Raw genomic sequence first — 23,192 nt, 5'->3', positions numbered from 1 at the left:
CTCAATTTTGCCATGGTCATAAACTACAAACCATGTTGTGACCTTCTTTCTGTGAAGAGGTTTCTCTTGGACAAATTCAGGTCTTGAGAAACCAAAAAACCTGTAAGTTCTGCTTAGATGGAAGCGAGTTTCCATCTAAGGAGGAAGGACGGATTTTCACATTGCACACGTACTGTGTGCACAATATTCCTTGCAGCATAATCCATTGCCGTTAAACACTGACCCACCTGAATGATGTACGAAAAGGCATCCAGCTCCTTAAGGATTCTCTGTAGTGACCGACTCGGTATCCCAAGTTTTATCGCTGTTCGGCATTGACTACAGTTTGGAACTGTAACACTTGCTCCAGCACATGCTTGTGATTCTCATTTGTGTTAACAGTTCGTGGTCTCCCTGAATGCCCTTTGCATTATAACATAACACTCCCATTATTTCACTGCAAGCAACAGGGCAATAATGACACTGTTGCTTGGGGCATACTTATGGAAACAACAAACAAACTGCTCAGAACTGTCATCGGCTTGGACCATTTGCTCTACCAACTTCGTATGAATGAAAATAATGCTCATCAGTAAACGTATTTTCTTCCAATGTCAACACCATTGCTACAGCTAAATGTAATGGCGTAGACCCTACACGTGCTCTTCTATTAATGTGCATGCAGTCGAACAGCATTTTTCATAGTGTGTGTACTGAAGGGGTGTCAAAGTTCAGTGCTATTACTTTGAGGCTAGAATATAATCAATGTGTCTGAACCACAAGCGATTCAGTTCATCTGTATCTCTGCGCAGCTTCTTTTCAAACAAATTCAACAACAAAGGAAGGTGATTAGTGATCTCTCCTCCCTTCCCAAGTTAAAGGCTTATATATATATGGTCCTTCCACTGTAATTGTAGATTCTGTGTTATAGTTCCAAACAATTTCACTGTCTACTGAAAGCATGGTATTTAGGATGTTTAAAAGTTCTTTTACCAGTACCTCTATCAAATTAAAGCTAAAAAGAATAGTTTTTCTTTTATAGCATATGTTATTAATTTGACTTGGTACACAGTCAAAACTTGTATGTATGGTTGATTGACTATACTTACCCTAGCCAGATAACATGAAACACATAAGGAAGCCCTAATTCTATCAAATGAAGGGAATACCTTGTTTATGTGTTGTAATGCTTATTTGTGTATTTTCTAATGATAATCTCATTTATGAATGGTTGGAACTGCAAACAGTTTCACTGTATCTGCATTTCTGCTCAAACTTCTTTTTCAACAATGAAGGAAGAAGATTGGTAACTGACTCCCCTCCCCTCCCCTTTGCCAGGGCTTACGTATGCAATTAGTCCTTCCACTCTAATTGTTGATTCTATGCACTAGTGAAACAATTTTGCTTCATCTATTGAGAACATGCTGAGAAATTTTAGGATGTCTAAAATTTCTTTCACCAGTACATCTATTCAATGATTACATTAAATCTACAAAAAATACTTTTTCTTATATAGTGTATGTTAAAGGAATATGTTATTCATTTCATTTGGTACACAGTTAAAACTCGTATATCTGGTTTGACTGAATTTTTTGTACATAGAGCAATTTATGTATATGTAGCCAGATGATATGAAGCATAAAAAGCCCATTAATTTGGTCAACTATCAAGTGAAGGGAAAGACCTTGGTTATGGGTTGTTATGCTTATTAATGTATTTTCTAATGATAATCTCATTTATAAATGGTTGAGAATTTACTTGAGTACCATCAGTTGGTTAAAGGTTAGATAATCTGGAAATTCTGTTCTAGAGATTAAATTAATTGCTCCACCCATGTAAGCATTTTTCTGAATTAAATCTCTAATTTTCATATGCACATCTGAAGTGCGATCAGAATTTATTACTTTATGTATGTTGATCATCAACATGTAACTCATTTTTGATTATATTCATTACTCTGTATCTAAGAATGCAATTTCTGAGAGGTTTTTAATGGTGAATCCCACTCACAAAAGATTATGAACCTATCATACATTTAGAACTTTGAGTGCAATAAGGGTTAGATAATCCACTTCTCCTGCTCTAGAGACCAAATATATTATACTTCATACCTGTAATGAGCAAGGTGATGGTCTCATGCTGTATTACATAAAAACGATCATGTAAAGATATTTGTAAATGGTCATGTCATAGTGGTAATTAAACCCATAGTTTGCTAGTGAGAGCAGAGATAATGTCCACTTTGCCATCAGTGCTGGCTAGTTTCATTATCCTTGATCCATCTTCAAAATTATCATTATAGTGTTTCTTCTTAACCTTTTTTATGCTTCAGTCAGAAACATTGCATGGATAGTGGAACAGTTGTGAATTATATTTCTCACCTCTCATTTGTTTTTGCATTGGGAAGTATTCAAAGTGACCTCTGAATAGTTGAAACTATTTCCTAAAAACAGTAACTCAGCAGAAATAAGTACACTGAGTTAATTTGCTAATTACTATTTTTTTCTCCTTGGTCATGAAGTGATTTAACAAAAGGCTACTGGAAGTCAGTGACCGCTTGTTTAACATGTTTTGAAGCTTTCAAATACATTTTTGTGTGATAGCTGAGTTTAACTTACCTGCCCTAGATGAGTTGTATTAAATCCCCAAATACATCCAAGATTATTGAAAGTGAATCTGTAAATAACTCATTTTCACTAAGTAAGTTCACATCTTGCTGATGTACTTTCTTTCAGAAGTAAACTGCTACATTCAGTATAACTGTGCTGTGGTGTATGTCAGAATAGTTATTTGTTTTTTTTTTCTATGATGAAACAGAAGTATTTGCAGTTTTAAAATTTTTTTAACACTTAAATTGCAGGAAACTATTTTTGAAAAATAGTTTCTAATTTGAAAACATGCATTTTCAGAACAGTAAACAAAAAGTAGAGCATGAAAAAAAAAAATGGCATAGGGAAGAGAGGTACCATAAATTACTACAACTGATAAACAGAATTAAGCTTAACAAAATGTAAGTGGACCTGCAGGATATATAGTGCTATGTAAGTCATAAATTTCTTCTCCCCCTCTATAAAATTACCACTGTAAATCAGTGCATATGTCATATTTTTCACCTAGGGAAGGGTGAAAATTACTTTAGTTTTCAGTATCTTTCCACTTATGATATTTAATGACATGCCTATACAATGATTTTTGCCTGACATCTTACAGGCCTGAAAAGAGATTTGGGTTGAATCCTATCTGTGACAGTGATAGCTGGGTGCTCTGAGTGTTTTTTTTTTTTTTTTTCCACACACCTTATCTGAAAAATATTTTTTTGGAAACAGCATTTTTCTTCTAGTAGTGTGAGCTTTTACTCCTGTAAAGAGTTATGCCTGGTACCTCCAGGTATGTTGATGCCACTTTAAGGCCAGTGAAAGTTGCTGCTGAAAAGATAAGTTTTATTTTTGTAGTAAAGTAGCAATTTGGATTTGTGTTTTGATGTAGTTTTGTTTATTTTTTATAGCTTAGTGTAACTGAGTGTTTGAGATTTGTATGTTTGAAACTGGCTTTTATTTTTACTATTTTTGAAGCTTGCGGCGAACCATGACAAAATGGTGGTACGAACAAGATCTGGAATTCGGGCAAATCGGGCTCCATGAAAATCAAACGTAATTAACAGTGTGGACTTTTCAAGGATGGTATGTTGTCATGAATGCAACATGTATACATGGCAGAATGTAAAGAGCATGTTTGTGGAGAGATTGAACAGGGCATAAGAGAAGGTATGTATATGCTGAAAGTGCGATATTCTGTTGGGCTATGAGTTATTGGTAAATGTAAAACCAACTGAATCACAGAACAGGAGCAAATGACCATATGAATCATTGACAAGAGGCAATCGTGGGAGAAAATGATTGGATTTCACATGGAACAGAAGTGAAAGAAAGTATAGCTGAAGAAACAAAAGTGAATGATGCTGTGGAAGCAAATGAACATCGGAACGAGGAAATGAAAGAAACGAATGATAGACACAGATGCTGTACGTCCACAGATGCGAAACCCTTCGACACTTCTCTGCATGTCAGAAGAAGGAGAATCCTTTCTGATAATAGGGATAATCAACCCGTATTGTGGAATGAGTTGTTTATTATTACGTCAGAAAATTAACTTTTCTTTTATGAACATTGTAGTTTTTAAAGTGGTAACTATTTTGCTTGTATAACAGTTGGAAAATTTTACATATATAGCACGTGGTTTCGTGACCAATTCATACATCCTTTATTTCTTTCTCCCCTTCTGCATGAATTAACCATTCTTGGCACATTGCCAGACCGGGTTCTGTGAACTGTGGGCGTACAATAGTGTAATTGCTAGGATTTTTTTTTTTTTTTTGCTAGGATTTGCAAGACTTGAAAAATTAGTTGATCAGAATGAGAAGTGAAATGAAAAATGTGCATAGTGAGATGAGAAGTTTAGTGGATAAGAATGGATGGAAGCAGAGGATACCGTGAAGGTGGCACAATATGAATAATAGTAGCAATCATTTGCAAAAGAGTATAAAAATTGCAGGCCAGGAAGGTGACTCGGTAAGAACAGCAGAACTACATTTTTAGCAGAAATTAGCAAATTGGGCCAAGAAAATCCCTAGAGTTTCAAGTGAACAGTTTAATTTATAAAGGTGTTTCATCGTCATCAAGGTGAAATCATGAAAAACTCAAGTGTAGAGGAAATAGGAGAGGATGACTTAATTGTGAGCAAGCAGGAAGTATATGAGATATATGTCAATAAGACAATAGGATTCAATGTCATAGCACTGTCTCTTAAGGGAATATTCCAGGGAATTGGCATGCCAATTTGATAACTGTCTTACAACAGCACAAGTTCCTAGAGATTGGAAAGAAGGTAAAATTGTTCGACCATATAAGTGGTGATAAGGTTGTGATTACATAGGCCAATCTGCATATCTGGAGTTGTGGTTAAGGTACTTGAGAGATTGGTGAGAACTAGGATACAAAAATGGGTTGATAAAAGTACTATTCTCTGTAGTTGTCAGCATGGGATTGTTAAAGGGAGATCATGTTTTACTAATTTGCTTATGTACTTAACAAGGTGACAAAATGTCTTAAAAAAAAGGAGATGCATATACAGTGGTATATTTAGATTTTGCAAAAGCCTTTGATAGACTGCTGCACAACAAGCTATTAAATAAATTGAAGCAGATGGTATTGGATAACAGACTAGTGAGTTGGATCAGTGACTGACTGTCAGTTATCAGAGAGTTGTATATGGGGGTGCAGTGTCCTGCAGGAGGAGGGTCACTTGTGGTGTGCTGCAGGGGTCTGTATTGGGGCCATTGTTGATTACTTTCTACATAAATGATAATGGGTTTAACTGGTCATGTGCAGCTATTTGCAGATGATGCAAAATTGGGGAGAGCAATGCAGAGTCAAGTAGATGTTATGGTCTTACAGGAGGACTTGAATGAATTGTATGATGGGCATGTAAATGGAACTGTCAGTTCAAAGTGATGGGATGCAAAATATACGTGTGGTGGGGAAACTTTAAAGGAGGTAGAGGAGATAAGAGATCTGGCAGTGGTGGTGGGCAGGGACCTGAAATTCAGCACCCACATTGCACAAGTTGTGAAGTTATCACATCGGATAATGGCAATGATGCAGAGCATTCTGGCATGCAGAAATAAACAGGGTATCATTCCATTGTATAAGACCTTGTGGATTATTGTGCACAGATTTGGTCACTGGGTTTTCATGGTGATGAGGATATATTAGAAAGGGACCACAGAAGATTAACAAAGGTGGTCAGTGGTCTTTGGAATGTAGAGTATGAAGACAGGTTGAAAAAATGTAATTTGCAAAAGCCTTGTGAACAGGAGGGGAGGCAGGGATATGATTGATATACATATTGGTCAGAGGTTACAAGGTGAACATGAATAAATTTTTCTTAGAATGGGAGAGTGCAGTGGAACAAGATGCCATCCCTCAAAACTGTATAAGAAGGGTGTGAGCGGAGGAGTGTGGACTAGGTTCTTTATATGGAAAGTGGTTGGTGAGTGGAGTGTGTTGTAAATGTAGACACACTGAAAGTTTAAGGCATGGTTGGATGAACTTCGTGTGTGATAGCGTGTACCTCCCATGATGAGTTTCTGACCCTATGGAAAACAGATGCTAATAATAATAATACAGTTAATTTGGTCCATTAACAATACAGTTCAGGCATAGCAGATGGTAATAATTTTAATAAACCACTTAAAAACTTAGGTTGGTGAAAGTCAGTTTGCTTTTAAATCAAAGATATAACATTTTATTGAGCCTGTTATGGAAATAGAAAGAGAAAAACCTTGTTGCATTAAATTAAATTAAAGTTAAACTTTTCTGATCTGTATGATTAATGGTTAAGAATTTAAAGTTTCCACAGTTTTGTAGAATAAAAATTAAGTGTCGATTATGTAGATAGAAGGAGGAGATGAACTTTCTCCTTCCACCAGATTAAAGAAATTAAAACCTAGTTGAATAACTGCTGATAGGTTGCATAATAAGTTCCCAGTATTTCATTACATTACATTCTGGTATGGCTATGGTATGAAAGCAAGAGAGTGTGTTTCATAAAATTTTGATTTGGCTAACAGCAGATGTAATTACAGGGATAGAATCTGAAGGGTTTAGTATTTTCAGGGAAAATAAAGAGGATAGGATGGGAGGAGGGGTACTGCTGATGATAGCAGATGAATTGCAGCCCAAAAAAAGGAGATAGGCAGGAGGATGGCTGTTCATTTGAAGCAGTCTGGTGTGAGATTAAGCAGGTAAGACAAAATATACAGTTGGTTGTTGCTATAATCCAGGAAGTTCCATGGATGATGTGGAAGACATGCATTGGCAAATTAGTACAATGAATATAGGTTAAGGGATTATTATGGGAGACTTCAACTATGGAGATATAGACTGGAAGGAAGAAAGATCACATAGCAGGAAGGAAAACAAAATTACTTGGATGGTTTGAAAAGCTCTCGGCCTCAATCATAAATGGCAACACTATCTGCAAGTTTTTTTTTTCTGAGTTGGTACTTCCGTCATAAGCATCCATGTGAAATTGCAAGTCATTCTATCAAGTAGTATTTTTTCACACATCTGTCGGAAGCCAAAGTGTTGTCTGTATCCCTTGAAATGGATACAATTGAGTATCATGCGGTTATAAAATTCTTTGTAAAAGAAGGTTTAATGCCAAAACAAATTCATTCGAAGTTCATAAAAGTTTATGGGCACTCTTCTCCTTCGTTTTCGAGAATTAAGAAATGAGCTGCCGAGTTTAAACATGGCCATACCCAATCTTGAAATGATCCATGTGAAGGATGTCCAAAAAGTGTAACACACCAGAAATCATTGATCGGTGCATGATATGGTATTGGATGACCGGCAAATCAAAGTGCATGAAATTGCTGAGACTATAGGCATTTCAAAAGAACATGTAGGATATATTTTGCATGAAGAATTGCAAATGAAAAAGCTTTGCACAGGATGGGTGCCGCAGTGATCAAAAACGCACTCATGAAAATCTCTGAACAGTGCTTGGAGCTTTTTAACAAGAATAAACTGATTTTGTGTGTCGATTTATTACTATGGATGAGGCTTGGATTCACCAGTACACACCAGAATCCAAACAGCAGTCAAAACAGTGGACAGAAGCCAGTTGTTCAGTGCCATAGAAGACAAGGTCATGGCATCGGTGTTTTGGGATGCTAAAGGCATTTTGTTTATTAATTATCTTGAACAGGGTAAAACAATAACCAGGGAATATTATTTCAATCTTTTAACCAGACTAGACAAAAAAATTTGTGAGAAAAGACCCAGTTTACAGAAGAAAAAATCATCTTTCATCAGGACAATGCACTGCCCACAAAGGTGTTTTCGCAATGGGAAAATTAAGGGATCTGCACTATTAATTGTTGGAAAATCCACCCTATTCCCAGATTTGGCTCTCTCTGACTTCTATCTCTTCCCAAAACTAAAACTCTTCCTTGCTGGTCAGCATTTTTCTTCGAATCAAGAGGTGATTGCAGCTGTAGAGGGGTATTTTGCAGAACTTATTGAGAACCACTACAGGGATGGGATATGGCCCTGGAGCATCGCTGGAACAAATGTATTAGTCTGTAAGCGAGATTATATTGAAAAATAAAAATAATTTTGAAATTATAATTTTTTTTTTTTATTTTTTAGGCTGAGAACTTTTTAGACCACCCACGTATGCACCTACTAAGAGCTAATTACTTGAGGCAGCATATGGTGGGGGGGGGGGGGGGGGGACTGGGATGTGAAAGTATTGGACTTGGTCATGGGATCAGAGGAGCTCTCCATAACCAAGGTGACCACATTGCCTCCAATACTCTCACACCCCCCAGTATAGGATAATATATCCTTGCAAAGTTGTCAGTCATGTCACTTTTCATAATATCATATCATATTGCTGGGAGAGGTGATAATGTATCTTCCACCATGGGTAGGTTTTTTGTAGCCAGAAAAGGATAAGGATCCATTGGATAGTCAGGTGACTAGAGTGTCAAGGAAGGGGCAGACAATTATTGTTTCCCTTTTCAGTAGTTAAGCAGATCCCTGTGTGGCAGTTGTTGGGATGTGCTAAAAATGTTTCCAGTGTATCTCAACCATGTGACGAAATGAAGAACACATCATCCAAGTAGCATAGCCATATTGTGGGTTTGAGAAGAGTAGAATTTAGGTTAGTGTTTTCAAAATGTTCCATTGGCAGAGGGGGGGGGGGGGAATGAGCCCAGAATGATATCTCCAACTGTTATGTTAGGTGAAAGAGGGAGTCTGAATTAGTTCTAGGTTTATTTTAAGAGTACATTAGTGAAGATGGAAGCTATGTTAGTATCTTTAAGGATCAAGTCTGACAAGCAGGATTTGAAGTAGCACAGAGTTTTTAATGTGGGAGGAAGTTCAGTCTGAATGAGAGAGATCTTGGGCATTTGGCCACTTTATAAGTATAGGAACCAGTATGGTCTGAAGGGTGTGTGCTTTGTTTGGGTATTTTTGGTAATCTATAAATCTGGGAATGAATGGATATAACTTTGTCTAATAATTTTTGCAGTGTTTTTGTGTTGAGTTGAATTGCAGCAGTTAAGTGACGAATAGGTCAGTCTCTAACTAAGATCAACATTTTGATCCTGCTTAGAGTGATCAAGTACTGCTGTAGCATTACCCTTATCTGCTGTAGTGATGATGATATTTCTGGCACAGTTCTTTTAAGTGTAGCAAGTTTTGCATGAGCTATTCTTTTTTGGAAACTTAAGGTGATTTTAAAATGTTGGCTACATCTACCTGAATATTATTGGTGATAAAAGAGGGAAGACTCTAGATATCCCATTCTCTTTTTGTCATTATGAACACTTTGGAGCTAAGGTGAAGTTATGGCTGAGGGTGTTGATAGCTTCTTTCTTAAACTGCATCAGTGATGTATTTTCTTAGCTAGGTTAATGAATTTATGTATATGACACTAGGGCCTTCACTTTACAAAAAAAAAAAGTACAGCATAAAGACTTCCTTTAAGCCATATCTAAAATTAGCTACTCTTATCTGTTTACCAAAAGAACCTCTCCATCATCTAGACTAGGGCTGTCCAACCTTAGGTAATCCAAGAGCCGCATTAAAAAAAAAAAAGATTTATCCGAGGGCCACATCATAATGCATATCTAGTGATTTGGTGAGCAGCAGTGACACAACCTCGAAAGCTGAACAAACAAACAACACTAATTGCGCCCTAAACGCGCTCACGTTCCCCGTGAGCATCTGGAGCATGCGCGGTAGAACAAAACGGTGTAAGAACGCTTCTTTGACACATTTAATATTTGAAAAACACATGGGTATATAGTGATGTAAAAACACCAAATAAAATTACCAACATCAAGATTATCGATTAGTGATAGAATTAGAATATCTAATATGCATTTTATTTTATTTTTTTTTTTGCTTGTGAAAATCAAAACCCATAGGTGGGCCGCACAGAATTGTATGGGCAATGCTTTGGACAGCCCTGATCTAGACTGTCCCAGCCTTCAGCATCCCTTTCTCCTGTAAACTTTAGTATTTTGGACAAACAGAAAGAACTGCCAATATCCATCTGAAAGAAGCACAGAACTGTGTCCATTATCTGCACTTCAGTCATTCTGGTGTAGCAGACCATGCCATGGAAATGAATCATCAAATCCAATGGATTTGGTGTTTCATGGTATAAAAGAGAACAAAACTTCCCTTTTATACAGGAGTAGATATAAATCAGAGAGATTATTTCTAGAATCTACCACAGCATTATGCATTCACCAAATATGAACAAATTTGGCTACCTCACTTGACCTAAAATATGAAATCCTTTTGAGACCTTCAGCAAGTTTTCATCACAACAGCCATAGAGAGTACCAGCCTTTCATACTCTGTTTGCTTTCCTGCTAGTGTGCCTGCATGCACATGCTCAGTTTTATTTCTTTATGCCCATGAAGATGCCTTGGTGACTGTGCTGAAATATTGGCATGGTAATTTCATAGATAAATAAATAAATTTAGTTAGTAATTACTAACTAAATGTGTGTTTTCTTCATTAAGCTAGAATTGCTTAATACAGTCTTGTACGTATGGCATTGCCGTCACAATGGGTATTGAATATACCAAGATTGAAAGATTTTAAGGTGAGGTATGATAGGTATTTTATTGTGTATATCAGAAGAATCTCCCACCTTAAGTCAAATAACCTGTGGAAGGAGGGGGGTAGGTCTGGAAATAGTACAAAATATTGCACCTCATCATATGCTCTTGTGTTATGATATCATTATATTAAATCGTTGTACTTTTTTTTTTCAGAGAAATTGAATTGCTTCGACGACTCCATCATAAAAATGTTATTGAGTTAGTTGATGTTCTGTACAGTGAAGAGAAGCAGAAAATGTATCTTGTTATGGAATACTGTGTATCCGTGTTACAAGAATTATTGGACAGTGTACCAGATAAACGTCTGCCTATGTGGCAAGCTCATGGGTAAACCTTCTTCATACTTTTAGCACTTAATACAATTTTTTTTTTTTTCAGTTTGTTTACTATGTAACATGATTGGTAGAGACAGTTATTGCATGCATGACTGTGTATGTGTGTTTTATACCAAATTTCAATACGCATTTAGGAGTCATTTCAACATTTAAGTTAAAATTGTTATGTTAAAGGTTTATATATGTATGCTAACTCACCTTTCGTGTTTAAGAAGCAAAGCATTTTTATTTTAAACACCTATCACAGAGTCACATGACTCACTGCACTCTACCACAAATGCCACAATATATGGCAATGCATTCCATCACTTTCCATAACTTTATATAGTTTCCTACTAAGCTTTGTGCAGCTACTAAAATCTGATGTTTTCCTCCTGTTCTTTCACCTTTTGAAAAATTCTTCCAACATCCATCTTGTAAGTTCGTCGTTTACTAAAATATGTCATTCACATCACATCTTCTGTTTACTAGGGGGTGTACAGTTAATACTCCCACAATCTATATACATAATTGATATTTCATAGTCCTGAAATTGCTTACCTACCTCTGTCCTTGCAAGAATTTTCATTTCATCATGTAAACTAGGTGATCAGGTCTGTGTATTGGAGTCCAAGTGTATGTAGTCTGATCAATACATTATACAAGAGGACAGTCAATTTGTCTTCTGTCCTAGCTGAATTAGTTTTTTTTTTCAGAGTTTGCTACTGTGACTCCAAGGACTGGTTTTCTTGTTTTCAAACTCTTTCATGTTTTCTTGAATAACATTTGTGTATTTGCGTCTATGGTTTGCTTGAGGCTGCTCAACTTTAATTCTTTTTAAAAACTTTTTTATATATTTTTCTTTTTTCAATATGATATTCACTTTTATTCTGCTTTTTATGTGACTCCTGCCCACAAAAGGTTATATGCAAACCTATAATACATTTATACTGTGGATGGACTAAGTTTTTTTTTTTTTAATTATTTTTATCAGTTTTATATATTTTTTACATGGTCAGAAACCCTGCACTAGAGACCAAACATGGAACTTTGAAGTCACTTCAGGTCCAGTAAGCAGGGATTGGTCTCCTACTAGGTGATGAAATTCATCTCCCACCTAAAAGTTGAAAAAAGTTTCAAACTAAGTGACCTACAATTTCAAATTCTCTGTTTATACCCACATGAAAGATAAAGGTCACAAGACCTATAAGTAGATCTGTGCCATGTGTGTGGACAAGAGGATAAGAAAATAGGTTATATTCTTTGGGGAAGGCTGTTCCAAAGAACAGAAGTAGATGGAATGAAAGAATATGCAGTGAAGTTGTTTATTATTTTAATAATAATTAAAAGGATAAAAGATCCACATTGCCTTTCAGGAATGCAGAGAACTAACTGTGGATTCTGTTCCTAATGTTCAGGCCTCACTTTCACATGGTGTGCCTCATATCTACTGGGTACTGAATGAATGAGGATGAGCAGGCAATTTGGTACTTAGCTGCCCAAATTGTATTCTATTTTTTGGCTTAAACCAAATACATATGATGGTACAGCAATGAAATTTCATGTTGGCTGGGGCATAACACATTTAAACAAGGTCCCTACTGTTTTTGTCAGGAACCAAACCAGAGAGAGAGAGAGAGAACAGTTAAAAGTATGCTACTGGAACAAGCTCCAACTCAACATCTAGAAGAAGAACATCAGAAAAACTGAAAATAGGAACCATTAATAAAAGGAGTATTAATGGAAAGGAAATTGAACTTGCAGAAGAACTGAAGAAAAGTACCACGTGGACATAACTGGCATCACTGAAACAAAGAAGTCAAAAACAAGTGGGAACTTACTAAATAATAAGTATAGAATGTTATATTCAGGCAATAATGATCAAGGAAAGGAAGGAGTAGCGATAGCATTCAACACCAAACCTGAAGATCAACTTCTTGATTGGAAGCCAGTCTCAAGTAGAGTTATGTGGGCAAACTTCAAAATGGTGAAATGGATAATGAAGCTTATTTGTGTCTGTGTTTTTCATTTCCTATTCTAACATGTCCTATAAATGATGGTTCGCATATTTTCATCTTTGAGTATTTCAAATATACCAACCAACTATAGCAGTCTCCTTCATTGTTGTAATAAATCTTAAAACAAACAGATTGTTCCCCAACTCTACGCAGAAGTATTCAAAGTTATCCTACAATTAATTGCATTGGACCAATTAAGATGAGCACTGATGTGCTATGCACTCTCGAAACTATCATACATCGATAAAAATGCAATCATACAGTCATGAGTGTCTGCAGAGGGGGGGGGGGACACCCCCCAGTCTCGAGTAAAAAATTCCACAAATTATAATCGTAAAAATGATTGACATATGTAACCTTATTTGCAAGCTTTGTCTGTCTTAAAATTTTATTATGAGTTGGCCTGTTTCGGCCCATGGCAGAGTAGCCATAGAATACGTGTTTTATTGCAGCTATAAAACACATGTTCCTGTTTTGGTTCATCTTTTTCTGATTCGTGAACCAACCAACTATAGCATTCTCCTTCATTGTAATAAATCTTAAAACAAACAGATTGTTCCCCCACTCTACGCAGAAGTATTCAGAGTTATCCTACAATTAATTGCATTAATTTTAGGATAATAGTGAGACCAGTTGGTTGGCTCTCTGTGTCTAGTGAGTCACTGAGTGAAGTGTAAATTTATAGTGAAACAAATTTAAAACAAAAAATACAATTTTAAAAGGTAAGTGATGTAATTTAATATTATTTTACTTATGATTTTGCTTTGAAATAATTTAATTTGGATTTTGTGATTAATTAATTAGTTGCTTTTTAATAAAATATGCTGGTCAATTTTTTTATATATGAAATTGTGCTGAAACTGTATTAATTCTGAATACTTTTTTTTTCAAGAATTAAACATCATTAAAATCAATGTGAAATGAAAATAATGTACTGTATTTATAGTTTACATCAATAAATAATTACATAAAAAAATAAGACTTTATTGATGTAATTATTTAATTAAATCAATAAAATTGACATGAAATTTGTAGCACATGTTGTATAACATGACAGCACACCCAACTGAAATGGACATGCAATGCCTCTGATATATATATGTGTGTATGTAAAGAGAGAGAAAGGAATGAAATAAAAATAAAAAAAGCTAGCCTTTAAAAGATGGTTCAGTAGTTAAAAAAACAAGAAGACAAAATTGAATATGCATGCCTGTGTAGCTAGGCTGCCAGAAGACAGACTTAAGTTCAAGTCTAGTCGCTGACTGCAGAAACCAATTCCCAAGTTAGTCAATCTCTGGGACAAGTGGATATTTTATCACGTAAACTCAAGAAAATCGACTGTACAATCTATGTTATTTCATACAGTAACATATCCTGTTAGATATGTTACTGTAATAGAGTTAGGTACCAAAAGATGGCAGCACTTGTTTGCCCATCTCTTCACCAACTGCCACTTATAATTAGTGATAGTCATGGGCCAGCTATCTCTGATTGGCTACCAGTGGAGATTGAACTGCCCCACTTAGTCTCCGAAAGCTAGACTGGCTTAAAAGGCCTCACCTACTTCCTATAAGGAAAAAGGTGTTAGCTGATTTTTTTTAATAAAAAAAAATATATAAATAAAATAAATAATAGCAAAAAGAGAAACCTGAAAGAGACACAGAGAAAGATGGGAAAAACATGTATCATACTTAGAAAATGATATATACAAAATAAGATCCAATGTCGATAAAATACCATAGCACATGAATTTGGACAAATGAAATTGCAAATATAAATTGTGAAGAAGATTTCAAAGAAGTCTTAGATTATTTTAGAGATCTTTGAATGGACAGCTCAAAAAAAGTTGTTTTTTTGAGGTGTTATCCATTAAGTGAATTTATGATGGCATAATTAAAAAAAAACTTTTGAGGAGACAGAGAATGGCAGGAATAAATATCGTTTGATGGAGCAGCAAATCATCTCATAAAATTTGTTGCCCATGTTATGTGTATTTCTCTGATTTGTGTATATTTTGCTCTGTTTTCCAAGCACTTTCTTTTGTTTACTGAAACTCAGTATACATAACATCTGATCATAATCGGAATTATCCACACTTTCGAGAATCCTATATTCATCAATTTTTTTATTTTTTATTTATTTTTTAGTATCAGCGGTTCTTCTGTCAATCTCACATATGCTGGTATTTTGTTGTAGATCAACAACATCTCATAATACACAGAATATTCATTTTTATTCAGGAATAGATATTTTTTTACGGTCTGTTGTTACCAAAGACTAGAATAAAGATGCTTTATATTGTTAAAAAACTTTGCAACTTCAACAGATGCTATACTGCATAGTGAGAGAAGCATTTAGTTTTATTCTCCTAACATCCACTTTCAAATTTTCAGTTCCAGAAAACATGTGTAAAAGCTGTTTGTAATAAAGCCATCAGATATAGTAATCGCTTAACTCATGACAAGTGACAACATTCAGTTGGATTGGTTGATACAATAACCAATCACCGCCGCTGGGTGAGCTCAAAATTTTAGCTCGCCCAGCCTTGCCTTCTCAGCGGTTTAAAAATATTAGAAAGCTAAGAATTTGACCTGCTGCACCCTCTTTACATCTTTTCAAAGGGCGCAAAGGTGTATGCATTTCGAAAGCACACCCAGACTATTAATGCGAATGTGACGCAATGTTTATGCGGCAGAAAGTGCCTTCTTCATGAAGCACTAATGCTTTATTACCTTTGTGAAGAGGACAATGAAGCATTAGTACAGTATATTGTGATCGATTTTAGGAATTGCACAGTATCTAATCATACTTCACCTTGAACTCATTTACAGTCATGGCACCCACAACAGACTCTGGCAGCATATTCCACTCATTTACCACACTCTCCAAGTAAAAAACCTAGCTCTAACACCCTTGCCAACCACACTCTTACCAAGTTTCCATGGATGGTCCCTAGTCCTCCAACTACCAGTCCTATTCTCAAAAATATCCTCTGAATTAATCTTATAGAAACCCTTCAGTAATTTGAATGTCTCAATCATATCACCTCTTTTCTGCCTATCAACCAATTTCTGCAGCCCACAAATCTTCAACCTGTTCTCATAAGGTTCATTCCATAGTCCTGCTATCATCTTGGTCACTCGTCTCTGGATCCTCTCCACCTCATCAAGAAGAAATCCTGGCACCCAGATCTGGGCATAGTATAGATGGGGTCTTATCAAGGCTCGATATAGAGGAACAATAACCTGTTTGTCTCTGCTCGTTAAAGTGTTTTTCAGCAACCAAGTGATCTGATGAGCTGATTTTGCCACTTTTGCGATGTGTCCCCTAAACTTCAACTCCCTATCCACCAACACTCCCAAATCCCCGGCCTCATCAATCTCCTGGAGTACAGTTCCACCAATGTTGAACCCCAAAATGCATAACCTTACACTTTGCCACATTAAATTGACATCCATTCTCCTTACCCCAGTCCTCCAATCTATCCAAATTATCCTGCAAAATTTTGACATGTGCATTCACTATTGCTCTACCCAACTTTACATCATCAGCCTTTACCTGCCTTTCTTTCACTGCTCATGTGGGATGTTGGAAAATATTTATGAAAGTGATCATTTCCCTGTATTTTGCACCATATCCTCACAGAAATCATGCTCTCTTACACTCCTACATGGAAAACTGACCAGGTTGACTGGAATATGTTTTCCCATTTTACAAAATTTAATATCAGGATATTCACCCTTCAGTCAAACACCTTTTCATGTAGTAGTGATGTATGTAACAGATTGTACTGTCAAGGCAGCAACAACTGCAGTTCCTAAAACATTATCTTGATTTCCACAATATCCAAAGACATGGTGGAATCCAAAGTGTCAAGTAGTCAAAAAAGATCAAGACGATATGGGGTATTCTTTGTAATTGAAATATATCCCATATATTAAATCTTACAGCTTTTAAATGTACTTAGATCAAAGCACATTATATCTTCTTCTTTCAGGCTTCACTTGTCAGCAGCTGTCTGTTTTCAGATTCCACTCTGTACAATTGGTCCAGTTCTCATCGCTCTCACAATGGTCCCTTTCCATGTAGTCCTTGTTCCTCCTCTTTTTTTTTCCTTCCAGGAGGGGTGACCAGTTCATAATTTTCAAAGGCCATCGTTCTTCTGTCCTTCTCTGGATGTATCCATACCATTTCAAAGCACATGTCTCTATTCTCTCTGTAACAAGCTATTCAACTTTCATCTCTGTTCAAATATATGCATTTCTTAGGCGATCCATACAGGTAGCTCATACTTCATCTGAAGTAATCCATTTCCACAACTTCACCTTGTTTCCTCTATCAATTAGTGAATGTCCAATGCTCACTAAAAACAAACAGAACCCCATTTAAACAATCTTGGATCCAATTCAACATCATCTGTTAATTATACAACTAGTTTGAGAATTATATGAGATAAAATATGGAAATTGAAGGCTAGGCGAGGTATAGAACACATCATTCATCTACTTTGGAACATAATGGGTATATAGATGCTTAACTCAAAGCAGTTGTAGACACCTTAGAGGGAAATCTTTGCTAGAATCTCAGCAAGGGCTTCCTGTCCTCTTGAATTTTTATACTGAAAGAACAACAAGAGTGAGCTAATCCTCCATAATGAATGGTTGATTATAAGATGCTTTATCATCTTCTACTGTTAGGCCCCAGCACTAAAGATAAAGCGTCTTCTGTAGATTTCCTTCTCTTACTGCACAACAGCATACTTACCAAAGAAGAATTTCAGGATTCATGGCATAAATCGTTACCATTCCAAAACCAAAGAATCCAGTACAAGGAAATAAACCTATTGCACTGATGTGTTATTTATATTCATACTATTATTATTGATATGAGGATGTACTGAAAAGTTGTGATAATCACCATGAAGGAATTGACGTGCCATCTTATCTATCCTAAAAGAAAAAGAACAAATTATTACAGTTTGATGAAACATGGATTAAAGGGTTTTAAGATATGTTCTTTCTTTTGGTTATATTAGTTGCTTTAATATAATTTTTATACTTAGGTGTTTATCAGATTTTTTCAGCCCTCTCTCCTTCATAGGTGACAACTTCAAGGAGTCCAAGGACTCATCGAGGGGGAGCTACAACTTTCCATCTCCACCATTTAATCTACCAACTACACAGAACTGCTACCTCATCTACTGTGCACCACTACCACTAGTATTTTTTGCCTGTAAATTATGTGTGTTTTCAAAGCTAATTTGCCTCTATGTGGGATTAAAAACCTGAGTTTTCAGGAGGAAAAAACCCTGCTACTACCATATGAGATTGGCTAACTCACCTCCAATCAAAAAACCCATATAAAGATTATTCTCATCGTGATAAGAATCAAACTTGGGCCTTTTCCAACTGTCTAATGTTGTTGTTCTAATTAACTTTGGAGGCTATGTTAAAAAAAGTCTTGTGGTCCTGAAGAGGGTAATGCAATTTGAAATTTGTTGTTCATATGCCAGTGTCCAAAAGCTAAGGAACAAATACATTTTTACCTGTATATGAAAAAATTTCATGAGTACAGGCAACTGTGTATATAAATTTATGGCCAGCATAGTAATAAATTATACTACACCAGAAATGCATTATAAATTTTGTATAAATTAAAAATTGCAACACATTTTTGGCAAAAGTTACAAATTTCCAAAGCAATTAATTTACAGTGCTTACATAAAACTATGCAGAGAGACACTTCAGTATATGGAATATGTCCACCTCAAACTGCAATGCAGCTCTCATGTCATATCTTCCTTAGCACCAATGATTCAGAAATTCTTGAGGCAAACTGACCCACTCCTCCTTCAGAGCAAGGATAAGCCTTTGTTTGAGAGGAATTTTAAGCAGCAATGTGTCTCCCTATTGCATCCCAAAAGTGTTCTATGTGGCCAGCATGCTCCCCAGATCTTGAGATCTGGGGAGCATGCTGGCCACATGATTTGATTAATATCCTCAGTCTTTAGAAGTATCTCCACTGCTCTTGTACATAAAAATGAATTCTTCACCTACAGCATCATGGAACAATCGAACATGATGTTGAAGTTCGTGGCAATATTGTTACCAGTCATAGTCCCTTTTCTCAAGCACTTGTAGCTCAGTGCATCCATTAAGCATAATGCCTCCCCACACCACTATCCCTTTCAAGAACATTATTGCGATGGTAAGCACTGCCACTTTCACATCAGATCAAGTGTCATCTAGAATTGGAGGAAAGACTAAAATGACATTTACTACAATAAATGTTATTTGAAAACATTCATTGCAAGCATTTGAAAATAGTACAAAAATAATTTCTGTATTGTCAGCAGTAAAATAAAAGAACAGAAAACTATCTTGTTCTATTGCACATAAGTACAATAGAAAAAGAAAATAAACAATAAAATTAAAAAGGGTGGAAAATTTACTAAGATTGATCTCTTGTCACATTCCAAAATAGGTAATTTATTTTATTTTCACATGAGGAATTCATTTTTATCCCTTGTGAGCAAACAAATAAATTGTAAAGTAGAAAGTTAAAATATTGAAGGACAATTTCTTGTACATAAAAATGAATACAACCAAATAAAAAAAAAGTATGTTTGAAGTCAGTGACTCAAAGGCCAATCCATTAAGGGATTAACATTGAATTAGAGTAATTATACGGTACAAAGCAGAAAGGCCACTCAAGTTTTGATTGTTGAAAAATCCTTAGGTAGTTTGTATATTTTATCTGCTTCGGCCAGTAGGGAGGTTAGCCAAAGTAATAGCAAAAGTTAATGAATATCATCTTCCTACATATTTAGTGTTTATAGCCTTTAATTCTTTATATAAATCGGAAATAATAAACAGCTTAAAGCAACAAGCCATCATAGCAAAGTATATCAGATTATTGAAAACTATATATCAGAACTCAGCAGCCAGTATAAAATTACAACATGAGGGAAAGGAAGTTCCCCATTGAGAGAGTAGCGAGGCAAGGAGATCTGACATCACACATTGTTTCTGTTACATTAGGAGTCTTTAGGAATGTCTCATTGAGAAAACTTGGAATTAACATTAATGGAAGGAATTTCAGTCACTAATATTTTGCAGATGACATTATTCTGTTATCAAAAAATAAAGTAGCTCAGGAAATGGCAAATGACCTTGACAGAGAAAAAAGATTTAAATGACATAACTAAAACAAAATTGATGACATTGTGAGATCTTAATTCTGGTAGTAAGGCTTATGTTGGTTATCCATAATGGTATTATTAAGAAAATTAACAATGTACACTATATATTAATTAAAAAAAAAACAACCTTTTATATAATACTTGCAATATTTCAGCAAAGTCAGGTTGCCATCATCAGGGAAAATTGAACAAACTGATATGTGTATGCAGGCCCTACATAGGATAACTATAACTGAAACAGAACAATGAAGGTAAGTTTAATGTCCCCTACTGAGCTGTTTGGCTGAAGTTCTCTAAATAAGTACTTCTAAGATTTGAGGCTGTTTCATACAACCAAATTTATCGAGGTTCAGATAGTTCCTTAAAGCTGAGGCAGATTCCATGAAAATTCTTTCATATTTGAATTTGCTCTTGTGGAGTGAAGTGGCCTTTTTCTATCATATCTTGTATGGTTGGCAATCCCTGAATAGTTGTAGTGGTGGAAAACAGAATATTACCACCCGGCCTGGTTGGCTGAGTGGTTAGCGTATCTGCTCTCCAGCCAAAAAGGCTGCGGGTTTGAATCCTGCCATGGGTATTGATGTTTGTGATTGTCTCTGAAAATACTTGCAGTGGTGGTGGACGGTGGATGGCATTGGTGTAGATGATGAATGCAGTTGCGGTTAGTTAGACTGGTAGACGCATGTCAAATTCAAGGACTGTAGCAGGTCTTTGGGGGGGGGGGGAAATAAGGGATGCCAATGGTTTATAAGTGGTTATAAGGTTGTCTCTTTTTAGAATTTTTGTCATTTTTTCAGATGGGCTTCGGATATATAGATTTGATGTAGTCTTTATTCTGGAGGGGAGAGGGAATGGAGTGTGGTTTTTGGATTTGGTGGGGAATGTAACCAATTTACATAATTTGGAATGTAACATATTATGTAAATTCTTTACATACTCAACATAGCATATGTTGATTATGTAAAGCACCACTGAGTGGTGCTCCACAAGGCCTTAAACTGGAATACTTTAATTTTGATCACCCTGTATATCAGTTTCATGCTCCATAATTTGAAAATAATTATTAGACTCAATAGTACTCTAATTATTATTTTCATCTAAATTAAACATACAAACTATTGTTTTAATACTGACCATTTACAAACATCTTACATTATAGTCTACCAGTTTCGCTAGCAAACTGCCTAGCTTTTTCAAGGCGTTTATGGAAAAACATAAAAACTAGTAAATGCAAATTGAAAGGAACATAAAAACTTTGTAGCTTAAAAACTAGTAGCTGAGGTTACACGTTTGCATGACAGACAAAGAACTTATTGTTCTTATTCATTATCATGCATGCGCGTTTGTTGTAAACGTGTAATATGATTACTGGCTAGCTGTAGTTCAAATGGATTTCTAGAGAGGAAAGGAACGGGTTTTTCCATGAACTGTTTAGAATGGCGCCCTGATTTCTGTTCATGTTTTCGCCGGTTATTAACACTATTGTGGCTTCCTTGAATAAACGATGTCTGTAGTCGTCATCCAGATATGACATGGAGCTGTTTTGTCACTCTATCGTGTGGTTGGACGTACAGAAATGATGTGCTAAGCTGGAAGAGATACTTCTGTTGTGGTTTACATCACCAACATGTTCTTTTTGTCTGATTTCTAAACTCTGTGAAGTTTGTCCGATGTAGGCAAGACCACAGGAGCAAGGAATGTAATATACTTCTGGATATTTGTAGAATGGCACCTTATGTTTTGGGGATCCTAAAATCTGTCTGATGCTGGTGGTCAATTTCTTATTAAATAGCCAGAATACTAAGAGCCTACAACATCAGAGTGGTCTTCAAACCAGCCACCAGCATCAGACAGTTTTTAGGATCACCAAAAGATAAGGTGCTATTCTACAAATATCCAGGAGTATATTACATAGTTTGTTTACGTTTTTATGTTCCTTTCAATTTGCATTTACTAGTTTTTATGTTCTTCCGTAAATGCCTTGAAAAAGCTAGACAGTTTGCTAGCGAAACTGGTAGGCTATAATGTAAGATGTTTGTAAATGGTCAGTATTAAAACAATAGCTTGTATGTTTAATTATTTTCATCTGTTGTCTGTAGTGTGTTTTTTAACATTATTATATCTCATATGTAGTTTTTCTTAGTATACTTCACTTTGTTGCAAATGTATATTGACTTATTAAGTGAAAGTTTTGAGCAAATGAAAATAAGTCAAAAGTTCAAAAAGTTTATTTGTATTTATGTATATCAATCCCCAAAGTGCAGGAGTTAAGGAAGAAATGTGCACTCTTATCAGTTGTTCTGTACTGTTTATAACATCACTATTTCATTTGTTGATTGTTGTCTAGGTAAGGGTATAAAGTGCATGTTCATTAGCTATAGTAATTATAACTCGTATTTGTTTCTAAACAGATACTTTTGTCAACTCTTGGATGGTTTGGAATATCTTCACAGCCAAGGAGTCATTCATAAAGATATAAAACCAGGAAATTTACTATTGACGAATTGTGGAACATTAAAACTTTCTGATCTGGGAGTGGCTGAGGTATGTGTTTCATAATTTGTCAATTTTCAGTTACAGTATATCTTGGGATGTACTGAGTATTTGGTTGTTGCCTCATATTTCACTGCTTCTTTGGCATGTTTTCAGGTATTTGGCTGGCAGAAGCAGAAACATTTGTGTTACATGCATCATAACAAATGCAACTAATAGGAAAAGACTCCACTTATCTTGCATAATCATGCAAATAGAAGGATTTCCAAGGCTAATGATTAAACCTATTCTGCAGTACAATTTTTCAGAAAATTTATCTCGGCACTAGCTATCAGTTTATTCTTTGAAAGATTTTTTTTCAGAAGTCAGAAATATTTATGAAGAAACCATATGTATGCTACTCCAAGAAATATTAAAAATTCATTTTCCTACATCATAATTTATCACAAATTCATTTTGATTATTAAATCCATAAT

At 35.6% G+C, this 23,192-nt stretch overlaps 1 protein-coding gene across 4 annotated transcripts in view; it reads left to right on the top strand.

The window, feature by feature from the left end:
- The window catches only part of LOC150098631 (serine/threonine-protein kinase STK11-like), a 112,816-nt gene that overhangs the window by 36,102 nt on the left and 53,522 nt on the right, over nucleotides 1-23,192 (top strand). For all 4 annotated transcript variants that reach the window (XM_090404680.1, XM_090404678.1, XM_090404681.1 and 1 more), the window contains exons 2-3: nucleotides 10,844-11,017; nucleotides 22,635-22,767. In XM_090404680.1, the coding sequence (XP_090260806.1) occupies nucleotides 10,844-11,017; nucleotides 22,635-22,767 (307 nt within the window). The remainder of the gene's footprint in view (nucleotides 1-10,843; nucleotides 11,018-22,634; nucleotides 22,768-23,192) is intronic.

The sequence above is a fragment of the Typopeltis vanoorti genome, chromosome 15, assembly GCF_054136105.1.
Source record: "Typopeltis vanoorti isolate ZY-2024b chromosome 15, IOZ_Tvanoo_1.0, whole genome shotgun sequence".
NCBI classification, from domain to species: Eukaryota; Metazoa; Arthropoda; class Arachnida; order Uropygi; family Thelyphonidae; genus Typopeltis; species Typopeltis vanoorti.
This window is presented reverse-complemented; position numbering and strand designations above follow the sequence as displayed.